Source organism: Anarrhichthys ocellatus, unplaced genomic scaffold, assembly GCF_004355925.1.
Source record: "Anarrhichthys ocellatus isolate YVR2014 unplaced genomic scaffold, GSC_Weel_1.0 scaffold61, whole genome shotgun sequence".
Lineage (NCBI taxonomy): Eukaryota > Metazoa > Chordata > Actinopteri > Perciformes > Anarhichadidae > Anarrhichthys > Anarrhichthys ocellatus.
In genome coordinates this window covers 1,882,789-1,894,288 of record NW_022280091.1, presented here as the reverse complement: position 1 = coordinate 1,894,288, position 11,500 = coordinate 1,882,789, and the positions used below count along the sequence as shown (strand labels likewise).

The 11,500-nt window shown below is 45.2% G+C and overlaps 1 protein-coding gene across 2 annotated transcripts; it reads left to right on the top strand.

Moving 5' to 3' along the window:
• Positions 1-25: 25 nt before the first annotated feature.
• On the top strand, positions 26-10,940 carry crmp1 (collapsin response mediator protein 1). Of its 2 annotated transcripts, none has more exons than XM_031871991.1 (14): positions 26-608; positions 2,216-2,304; positions 2,490-2,674; positions 2,769-2,933; positions 3,382-3,443; positions 3,552-3,632; positions 5,292-5,360; positions 5,596-5,716; positions 5,834-5,990; positions 7,283-7,424; positions 7,508-7,678; positions 8,738-8,917; positions 9,494-9,659; positions 9,842-10,940. In XM_031871991.1, the coding sequence occupies exons 1-14, from the start codon at positions 261-263 to the stop codon at positions 9,928-9,930; spliced, it is 2,025 nt and encodes a 674-aa protein (XP_031727851.1). In that variant the 5' UTR covers positions 26-260; the 3' UTR covers positions 9,931-10,940. The 2 variants fall into 2 exon arrangements, with proteins under 2 accessions (XP_031727851.1, XP_031727852.1); XM_031871992.1 differs by lacking the exon at positions 26-608 and adding an exon at positions 640-1,421.
• Positions 10,941-11,500: the final 560 nt, after the last annotated feature.

Here is an 11,500-nt window from a genome sequence, read left to right as displayed (position 1 = left end):
CTCATTTTATTTACAGAGCTGATGCTTCACATGCAAACTAGTTCACACTCCACCACTCCTTAAACTGGAGCACTGCATCGTTTCACTTGTTTATATATGTTTGTATATATATTCTAAGAGAGCTGCATCTCCCAGTTCACAGCATCGGCGCGCGCGCGAGGGGCGGGGCTGTCTGTGACCCCGTTAAAAAAAGCGAGGCTTCTGTCTCCATCGTTTCAGAAATTGGGGGATTCGAGTCTCCGTCTGTCGCGGATGCCACAATGTCTGACTGCAGAAGGTCGTGGAACCGGGAGGATGAGCTGCCGGTCTACCTGGCTGGGCCGATCACCACCGGGCCGAACCAGAGGAAAACCGGGATGTTCAGCTCCGTGGAGGGGGCGTTCGAGAGCAAGACCATAGACTTCGACAACTACGCGGTGGGGAGGAAAGGGAGCCGCACCCCGAGAAGCGGGAGCCGCGAGAGGGTGTTGGACGCCGGCGACCCCGTCGGCAAGACGTCCAGCGAGGGCCGGGAAGGGTCACCGTCCGACTCGCCCGGGGAGACGGACGATGTTCGCCCAGGTGTTGTGGTCAGATTCTCATCGGGGAAGGAAAGCCCCAACGGGGAGGTAGGAGTGAGGTTTTTTTTCCCTTGGCTTTTTCCTTTACTGTCTGGCTTATTGTTTGAAATTCTGATCAATTGTGTCATTATGTAACAAGGTTCACGATTAATATGATTTATACATTAAGTTGTCTCCAACGACTGAAATCATGCAATTGAATCATTATTGTTTTTAATGCAAAAGGTGTCAAATGTCGCCCAATTCAACATCCCCTCAGGAGTTGTTATTCTAACACAAAACCCTCAGTCTGCATAAATGATGAAGTTGTGTGCTGCAATGCAGCTTGGCCATTTTAGTTTACGTCTACGTAGCTCATAAAAAAATAAAAAATCCCCCAAAAGATGCAAATGCACGTCGATGCAATGAAGCTCGTCTCGGTCTGTGCTGCTGAACTGGACAGCGTCCCTCGCTGTATTGTGTTTTTGTCTGCGCTCACCTCACGTGAGCAGTTTGTGTGAGCGCGTGTAGGGGTGTGTGTGCGCGTGAACTATACACGTCTTTCTCTGCAACCGTGCAGACGCTCACTTCCCCCACGCGCACACGCACGCATGCACGCACAGGACCGTCACCTCTCCGTCGACGCAGCCGCGCGGCGGTGGATTCATCGCTGTGCCGCTCACACACACACACACACACACACACACACATACACACACACACACACACACACACACACACACGGAAACGACAGCCGACGCGCATCGGGGGAGACAAAAGGAGGCGCAGAGCGCAGGGCGCCGGAGTCATCGCAACCCGAGTTACAGTGAGACCATGTCTGGGACCAGTTATCAGGAGGAGAACAGCATCCACCGTCTGACGGTAAGAGACCCGGCCTGGTCAGCGGCGTTGGCCGGTGAAACTCTCCACTGGCATGCAAAATACCCTGCTGCCAATGGGGGATTAAATTCTTAGTGAGGCGGCAGAGAGCAGAAGGCCCTTCTACAGTTTCTCCTGTGTGAAATCAGCAAGCCCGAGACTGAGAGGTGAGGGGACAGTTCTCGATGTACGTGCAGTCTCACAGCTGTTGACCTGCGTGTTGCGCAATCTACAATAAAGCATGCATTCTACAGAAAGCCTCCTCTTCATCACTACGCAGTATAAGCAACATTTCCACGGTGGAGAAAGAAAATAACACTGCACACTGCGTTCACGTTCTTCCTTTATAAGCATGCTTATTGGTTGAAGATGCTGATAATTCAGCAGGGCTGTCAGGCTGCCTTCACCAGCCGATGATCACTGGTTACCATGGTGCCATAACATCCTCTTAAAGCTGTTGCCATGCAGCCACCCTCCACGTCGGTAGAGGGTGTGGAGGCATGGCAGACATGCTTGTTAAACTCATGCTTCTGAATACTATGATTTTGTTTATTATCTCATCCTATATACAATCAATGCAAATAAAAGAAGGTACTAATATTAGCAATATTAACACCAAACGCGTACCCACACAAGTGCTGTATGCGTTTCCTTGCACCCTCGTCCACCGCTGCACCATGTCATAATATCGCTGTGAGGTCGAGGATTACATAACTGATTGTGCAATATATCAAAATGTCAGGATTGAATTCAACCGCTCCTTCTCTCCCTCTCTCCCTCTCTTTCCTCCCCTGCAGAGCGAAAGGCTGCTGATCAAAGGAGGGCGGGTGGTCAACGATGACCAGTCTCTGTATGCAGATGTCTACATTGAGAACGGGCTCATCAAGTGCGTACAGAAGGAGCCGATGATGTCAAATATTTGATATACTTTTACAGTCGATAATGATTTCCCTTCCTTATTCCCTCCTCCTCTTCCACCACACTTTAACCACTGCACTTCTTCCTTCCTGTTCCTGCATTTCGCCTCCCTTTCCCCCATCCCTTTGTGTCCCCATATCTGATCCTTGGCAGGCAGGTGGGGGAGAATCTGGTCGTGCCGGGGGGCATCAAGGTGATCGAGGCTAACGGCCGCATGGTGATACCGGGGGGGATAGATGTCAACACCCGTCTGATGAAGTCCTACCTGGGCACACGGCCTGCCGAAGATTTCCTCCAGGGCACCAAGGCTGCGCTCGCCGGGGGCACCACCATGATCAGTGAGTGTAGGATGCCGCAGTACATACTGAAAACCATATGATATCAGTAGAACTCTTTCCATCCTAACCTTTGACCCCATCCCACGCCTCTCAGTTGACCACGTGACCCCCGAGCCCGGGCAGAGTCTGCTGGAGGCGTTTGAGTGCTGGCAGGAGGCTGCGGATAAGAAGGCTTGTTGCGACTACTCGCTGCACGTAGACATCCCCCAGTGGAACGAGATGGTCAAGGATGAGCTGGAGCTGCTGGTGCAGGAGAAAGGTGCGTCAGGTTTTTTTCAAGTTGCTCTACGGCGTTTCACGGCTCTGCTGGGGTTCTCGTTCCGGTTCCACGTTCATCCTTGTTTCGAAGCCATTTCCCGAGAACAACGGGGACAGATTTAGAAACAATTTGGCAGAGTGTTGAATCCTCTTACAGCGAAAGCACAGCGGAAAGCCATTGTTGTCCGCGGTGCTGTCGTGGTGGTGGTGTGCAAATTCTGCTTGTAAGCTGTTTTAAGTAAAAAATCACTTTTCTTTTGGGGCAGCTACAAACTAATGCAGGAACCGAGCCAGCTGCTTGTGTGTCCCATTTCCCCTCAAAAATAAACTTGAGAGTTGTAATGAAGTTCATCTCGTCTCTATTTATTGTATGTGGTGATACATTGTGTACATGTGTTTTTATCCTTGCTGCTGCGTCACCTGCTTGTCATGGTCCCCACTGTGGTCAGGCATCAACTCCTTCCAGGTGTACATGGCTTACAAGGACATGTACCAGCTGTCGGACTCTCAGGTATGTGTCACAATCACTACTGCCGCGCTCATGTAAATCCATGACTCACTGCTCTTTCCTTTCACTGTTAATCCTCCTCTTTGTTGTTTGGCCTCATCCCTCCCTCAGCTGTACGAAGCTTTCTCCTTCCTAAAGCAGCTGGGCGCCGTGGTGTTAGTTCACGCTGAAAACGGAGACGTGATTGCTCAGGTGAGTGCTACATAGCCTCCTCTAGTTTTGCCCCTGAGTTGCAACTGGGAAACCGTACCTCGAGTAACACCGTCAGATGAGAGACTTTCTTCTTACGTAGCTCCCCGGCTCTCACGGAGAGAGAGGGAGGATTAATCCTGCTGCCACTGCTGAGTATGACAGGTTCTTCACAGGCCACCATCGCGGTTGACCGTTATTAAACTAATGATGATGATGTAATGGCGATTAAGACGGCGAGAGCGAAGGTGTAGATAACGCTGATGGCGGTGATGAAAAGTGGGAGTCGTGGTCATGGAGATGATGGTCCTGATTAAGGGGACAATTAAGGCGAGAGCCGTGACGCGCGTGGAGATGAATGAGGGTAATGAACGACAATGGGAGCGCCGATGAATGATGACATACTTGTTAACCTAACCGCAATGGAAATAGGGAGATGGGTGATGAGGAACCTTTAGAAGTATGAAGGTATATTTGTGTCTTTATTACGCAAACAAAAAAAAATGTTTTAAAAGCAAATTTCTTGCACTGCAATCAAAAATCAAGTTTGTAAGTGAAAATATATAAACTGAGAATAATTTATTTGTTAGTTTTGCTTATGAAACTAGAATTTTTGGTTAAAAAAATAAAACCTTTGGTTAAAAAAAATAAAATCTTTGGTGAAAAAAAATAAAATCTTTGGTTAAAAAAAAAATATCTTTGATTAAAAAAATAAAATCTTTCGTTGAAAAAAAAAAATATTTGTTTGAAAAAAAAAATATCTTTGGTTGAAAAAAAAATATCTTTGGTTGAAAAAAGCTGGTTTCAAAACGAAGAGCTGAGCTGAGCTTGGATGTAGTGGGCGGGGCATATGCTCCCGTCAGTGTTTAGATGATGCAGATACCGAGAGCAAAGTCAAACCGACCAATAGAAACTCCTGGCACATTCAACAGCATATGCCCCGCCCACTACATCCAAGCTCAGCTCAGCTCTTCGTTTTGAAACCAGCTTTTCTCAACCAAAGATTTTTTTTTTCCAACCAAAGATATTTTTTTTTTCAACCAAAGATATTTTTTTTTAACCAAAGATTTTTTTTTTAACCAAAGATTTTTTTTTTTTAACCAAAGATTTATTTTTTTTTAACCAAAGGTTTTATTTTTTTAACCAAAAATTCTAGTTTCATAAGCAAAACTAACAAATAAATTATTCTCAGTTTATATATTTTCACTTACAAACTTGATTTTTGATTGCAGTGCAAGAAATTTGCTTTTAAAACATTTTTTTTTGTTTGCGTAATAAAGACACAAATATACCTTCATAATAAGCACCAACCCTCTCAAACAATGAAACTAAAAATATTTTTTGAAAAGAAAAACAATAAAGGGTGGGTGGGTGTCTGGTTTTCATCCCAGTTTTGCTGCTCCCCAGACAGCGCTGTCAGAAGCACGACAAAAGCAGTCAGCGAAAAGCTCCCACGTGGTGCGCTGGCATTCTAGGATTTACAACGCACACTCTGTTTTCTTTGGTAGCATGACAGACCACGAGATTTTCATTTTACAGCCATGAGATGCCGGCAAAGCCACTAAAACAGGAGTCTTGTGGGTAAAAGAAGATTTCACAAGTGCTCTGTGCAGTGCTGGCAGTTATTGTGTTGATCATGAAGATAATCATCTGTGTTTTCAGGAGCAGAGAAAAATCCTCGAGATGGGAATCACCGGACCCGAAGGCCATCCGCTGAGTCGTCCCGAAGAGGTGATCACATTCCTGTACACTCCATTATCCGTCCAGCCATCCAGCCATCCATCCATCCATCCATCCATCCATCCATCCATCAATCCATCCGTCCATCCATCAATCATTCCATCCATCCATCCATCCATCCATCCATCAATCATTCCATCCATCCATCCATCCATCCATCCATCAATCAATCATTCCATCCATCCATCCAAGGTTTCAATGCCTTCTTTACTTCCTGTCCACGCAGCTGGAGGCTGAGGCAGTGTTCCGTGCCATCACTCTTGGCAACCGTGTGAACTGTCCCGTGTACATCACCAAGGTGATGAGCAAGAGTGCAGCCGACACTATCACCCAGGCCCGCAGGAAAGGTCAGCCACTTCACATCTACTCGCTCCAGGAGTGTCTATCTGACTCTTCCAGTGTTCATGTATGTCTTCTTTTCGCATCCTGACCTTCACTGTGCCGCTACCCCCCCCTCCAAACAGGTTCTGTTGTTTTTGGCGAGCCAATAACAGCCAGCCTGGTCACTGACGGCTCCCACTACTGGAGCAAGAACTGGGCCAAAGCGGCTGCTTATGTGACCTCTCCACCTTTGAGTCCCGACCCCACAACCCCAGACCACCTCAACACACTGCTGGCTTGGTACGTCTTCAAACCTTTTCGGGAAAACAGCGTAAAGCCTACGTTTTTAGCGCTTTGTGATGATAATTCTATGAGAAGCCTGACAAAGTATGTAGCCGACAGTATATTTCATGTTTCAACACTGGGACAAGTAAAGAAATCATTTCTAATTAAAGGAACGGCTCAGCCCAAAATCAAAAATACAAATATTTCCTCTGACCTGTAGTGCTATTGATGCTATGCTGTGCTATTTGTATTTTGGGGTGAACTGTCCCGTTAATACAGAGTGAGGGCAGAAGAAGTATTTCATTTAGCCGCAGCCTGGATGACACCAAATGAGACACCTACAGGGAATCTAACTGTTGCTGTTTTGCCCTTGGATATATGTTTGGTATTCATGCCACAAACAGCTGGTAGTTAATGCACAATGTCAGAGGAAAAGAGAAACAGATGGAGAGAAGGTGAGGAGAAGAGAGGCAGAAAGAAGGTGGTGGGAGGGACGCACAAAGGATGACATCATTGTTTGAAAGACACTTTATCTGCCGTTAACTTTATACATACATTTATGTAGACAGTATAATAGTACATGCATACTAGTATCAATGCATAGAGGCAAAAAGTCTTGAAGTTCAGTTGTAATTATCCTAGAGAGAGAGACAAAGTGCACAGGACCAAACCCACCTCACTTCTCACTTCACACACATTGCACAGAGCATCCCGCTGTACACTTCTGACTGTCCTCCATTCCATAAATAGCACAGGAACTAAAATCCTTCATCTTCTGTTGCCTTGGCTACCAACTGCCTGCCTCCTCATCCTCCTCTCTGCTCCTCCTCTCTGCTTCTCCGCCCTTTTGTCTGCAACTCCAGGCTGGTGGATGCTGCTGTTTTCAACAGTTGTTGCCCGTTGTTTCCGTAATAAGCACTCTCGTAGTATCGGGGCAATGAGCCTACAGCTCACTATCATGAAGTAATCGCTATAATTAACAACTGACTGAAAGGCCTCAGATGAGAAACAATGCTAATCTTAGGTGCTAATCAGCCTCTTGTATATCAATGTGTTGATGGCTGTTTGATAATGCAGTGTATCTTTGTGTAGTTAAGGCTAAAGGGACAGGTCCTGCAGCTGGGTTGCATCATTCTGACTGGTTCCACGTGACTTTAAGTCACACTCTCTGAGGACACATGGTGGCCAACAATAGGCATGCCTGTCTTTACGTTCATCACGCTTGCTTGTATTGTCTTTAGCTGACCACCTGATGTGGTGGGATGTGTATGTGGATTATTTCATATCGTTGTGTTGCCTCGATTCAGCGGGGACCTGCAGGTGGTGGGCAGCGCTCACTGCGCCTACAGCACTTCCCAGAAAGCAATCGGTAGAGAAGACTTCACCCTGATCCCAGAGGGAACCAACGGAGTGGAGGAGAGGATGGCTTTCGTCTGGGACAAGGCTGTGGTGAGCAATAAGGATATATGCATGTATAAAGCAGCCGCGGAAGGTTATGCTTGTCCCTGATCATCTGCCTCTCTGTCTCGCAGGCCATGGGGAAAATGGACGAAAACCAGTTTGTGGCGGTCACATCTACTAACGCTGCAAAAATCTTCAACCTGTACCCACGCAAAGGCCGGATAGCGGTGGGGTCGGACGCGGACGTCGTCATCTGGGACCCCGACAGCTCCAAAACAATCACGGCCAAACTCCAGCAGTCGGTGAGAGCAACGGGAAAAATAACAAGAGAGGATGGATGAATTGTTGGATATGATACGATGGAGAAACAGGGAAATGAAACTGAGGAGGCTGGAGAAAAGGTTTCGTATGTGAGACGGTAGAGTGTGAAATTGCATAAAAACCAAGAGGCAGATCACTGAAGCTGGAGACAAACCTAATATGTACTTTTAAGCCTGGCATTACTGAGAGTGGTATGATGCCATACTGCATGTGTGGTATATCATAATAATACAATACATGCAACACATTTGATACAAAAACCACGGCTTATTAATGATATACAGCATGTTAAAAGAAAGCTGAATAAAGGATTCATCTTTAATGGGGTGGTTTGCCCGAATTACAAAGAAAAAAAATCGACTTGGATGATTTTTGACTCTTATTTTTGACCTTGACATTGAAATTGATTCTATAGAAAAGAGTTACAGTGAAAGCTTTTAACGTGAGGACAGCAGTGTTATAGGGATTGTTTTAATCCTAAAAGAGCTACATTCAAGTCACTCTCTTTACATTGGGTGGCATCAAATCCTAGATGTACAAACCAAAGTATGTTCTGTCTTTATTTTTGCAGTTTAAGTGAACCCAGCATTCAAAGTTGAAGATATTTAGACCCAGCAGTATGGCCTCAGAGGTGAAAATGTGCCTTGAGCAATGCGCCACAGCACTGCAGTGAGGATGTTAGACAGTGGTTAATGTAGTCAGTCTGCTCTGCCTCTCTGGAAGGCCTTAATCCAGACGGGTGCCGGTTTTAGGTTATAATCCTCCATCACCCCTCACCCATCCTGTGCTACCATCTCCCGCCCATCCCCCTGTGTCGCTCCTCCTATGCCCCAAGCCTCTCACTTATTCATCCCCCATCTTCTCAACTACTGCAGTTTTACTGCCTGAATTAAGCCTTCTGATACAGTGCTAGCACAGAGGGCTGAGACAGAGTATGAATGGTGTGGGAGGGAGGATGAAAGAGTTCTCCCTTGTTCATCTGCTTAATCCCCTTTTTTCCCTCATTCTCTGCCTTTTATGCGTTATCGCTCTCCACACAGACTTCAGAATACAACATCTTTGAGGGTCTGGAATGCCGTGGGGGTCCAGCACTGGTGTTGAGTCAAGGTCGCGTGGTTTACGAGGAAGGCCAGCTGCAGGCCCAGCAGGGCACCGGTCGCTTTATCCCTCGCAAGCACTTCCCTGACTACGCCTACCAGCGCGTCAAATGCAGGAACCAGGTACAGTACACAGATCATTTCAAAAGACATTTCTTTTGAAAATATTTTTGCATTAAAGGATTAAATAAGCAGTCAACATCCAGTTCCTCGTAGTTGCACTATTGCTTTTACAGTCTACAATATGTATTAAAAACACTGCTTGATAATTGTCAGTTTAATAGGAAACACTACAGTCATGCACTCCCCTTCATTTGGTTTGGTTTATTGGCAACATTCTAATATGTTTTAAAAACACAACATATACGACTTTGTCTGGCATTGAGCGATAAAGTCCTGGATTTATTGCTGCCGCTGGTGTTTTTTTTCTGTCCTACAACCTTTTTTTTAAAGGATCGGCATTCATTGTTTAACATTAAGAAATATTAGACAAATAGGAACTAGCAATCTAGAAAACTGAATCATACAAACAATCACCACCATTTCTTAGGTAAAAAATGATCAAAGACACTGAAAAAAAGAAATGACATCATAAAAGCAAACAGACAACCGTCACTTGCCATGCTCTAATTTTAATTTTGCATTGACGACTAACAGCTTAGCTGTGTGTGTGTGTGTGTCTGTGTGTTCTCTAACCAGGTGAAGAGCCAGCAGGGCGTTACCCGTGGCTTGTACGACGGCCCTGTGTATGATGTCGATCCTGCCCCCAAATACATCACTCCTTCTCCATCAGCCAAAACCTCACCCACCTCTCACCAACCAGCACCCATACGCAATCTTCACCAGTCCAACTTCAGCCTATCAGGTAATAGGAATATTTCATATCAGTTTTAAAAATCCAATCCACTGATTCTCTTTGAGGCTTTTAATGTCTTAAATGGAGCATAAATATCCATATGGCTTATGGGACATGCTATGTGTGCTGAACAGGTTATGAATTAAATAGATTTTAAGTAAGTACATTTTAATTTTGTCTTCATCTCCCAGGAGCACAGATGGATGACTACATCCCTCGTCGCTCTGGCCAACGTATCGTAGCTCCCCCCGGTGGTCGCTCAAATATCAGCCTTGGTTGAACACTCGACTGTGCACTAAGTGTGGTCGTAGTGGGGCTTTCATCTCTCCAGTGTGTGTCTGTGTGTGTGTGTGTGTGTGTGTGTGTACGTGTGTGTATGAGAGTGTGAACACACTGGCATGAGTGAACACCTCTGTGTTTTTTTGCTGCAACGGTGACACGCTCTTTTTTAGACCTTTATCATTTTCATCAGTTTTGCCTTGAGACGTGGTCACAGAGGAGAAGCACATTAAACACTTCCAATAAAGGAAGAGTAGGATTTACAATCAACCGAGTCATTCCAAAACAGGAAAACTCATGATCAGGGCACTCACACACACACACACACACACACACAGATCCGGTGTCGGACCCCCCCTCCAAGAACCCAAACGTGAACCCAGTGCTGTGTCATAATGTTGTTTATCTCCTTTCCCGTGAGCATGACTTCCTCCTCACTCTTCCCTCGTCCCATGTCTCACTGCGTGGGTCCGCTCAGACATGGTGATCCTTTCCACAGCTGAAGACGAAATAACAGAGGTTCACAATATTTGTTTTTTAATGTGGCTCACGCGGATCCATCGCAAATATTGCATGGAAACGTCTTCAGATGTCGCACCACTTGTGGTTTAATTATTGCAACGGAGAAACACGAGGCACATTTGATGTATATTCTTATCCTGGTAAATAGGGTTAGGTAGGTTCATTCTTTCTAACATTACTGTGAACTTCGATAAAAGCAATGCAGCTTCCTCTCTGCCGTCAGATACTTTATGCAAATGTGTCAATACTCTCCTGTAAAGTGTGAAAGTAGACGAGCAGCTGGGACAGATACGAAAAACAGCTGTGCGCTGCAAAATTAATTCCTAGGTAGAGTTTGTGCTGTAAAGACGTTATGATGTGTGTGATAGTTTTCTGCCACTCATCACTCATGCCAGAGCTGGATCTTCTTTGTAATGACGTACTCAACTCACTGATGTAAAAGGGCTTCAGCTTTCACCCCCCCTTCACTGAACTTCACTGACAATCTTTGTGAGCTGTTTTTCATATTTATTTCATTGATTCTGGATGTTTTCTTGGTACCTTTAGTGTTTCTATGCCTCTCTGTTTTGTTGCTGTTGTCTGGTGTCTCCAATGGAACCACTAACAATGATCAATAAAGACTTGACTGTCGTCAAGGTGATGGTAAAACAAACATGTCTGAGAGTTTAATACCGACTTAACATGAGTGATATTACGTGATATTACGTGATATTTCTATTTGCAAACTCTTAAGTTAGGACAATATGGGTTCAACACACAGACGGCCAAGTGAGACACAATCACGTGATCAGAACCTCAACTTACGATGAATATAGTTAATTATACTCCAATATAGAACCCGTGTTCTGTTATATTTGTGGTATTAGATTATATTTTAGCATCAGTGACAGGGAATGTTAAAATGTGTTAAAAAATGTGATTTGCATCCTGGAAAAAAACAACTTAAACTTTTACATTCGATATGGATTATGATACAGTTCTCTTAATAATCATTTGTTATGGTAGATGTGTAGTCAGGGGATTTTGGGGGGTTATTGTGACCATGTCAC

Coding starts and splice junctions, on each gene's coding strand:
- crmp1 (XM_031871991.1), top strand. CDS start 261: ATGTCTGACTGCAGAAGGTCGTGGAACCGGGAGGATGAGCTGCCGGTC. Junction 3,444..3,551: donor ACCAGCTGTCGGACTCTCAG/GTATGTGTCACA, acceptor TCCCTCCCTCAG/CTGTACGAAGCTTTCTCCTT. Junction 5,717..5,833: donor CACCCAGGCCCGCAGGAAAG/GTCAGCCACTTC, acceptor CCCTCCAAACAG/GTTCTGTTGTTTTTGGCGAG.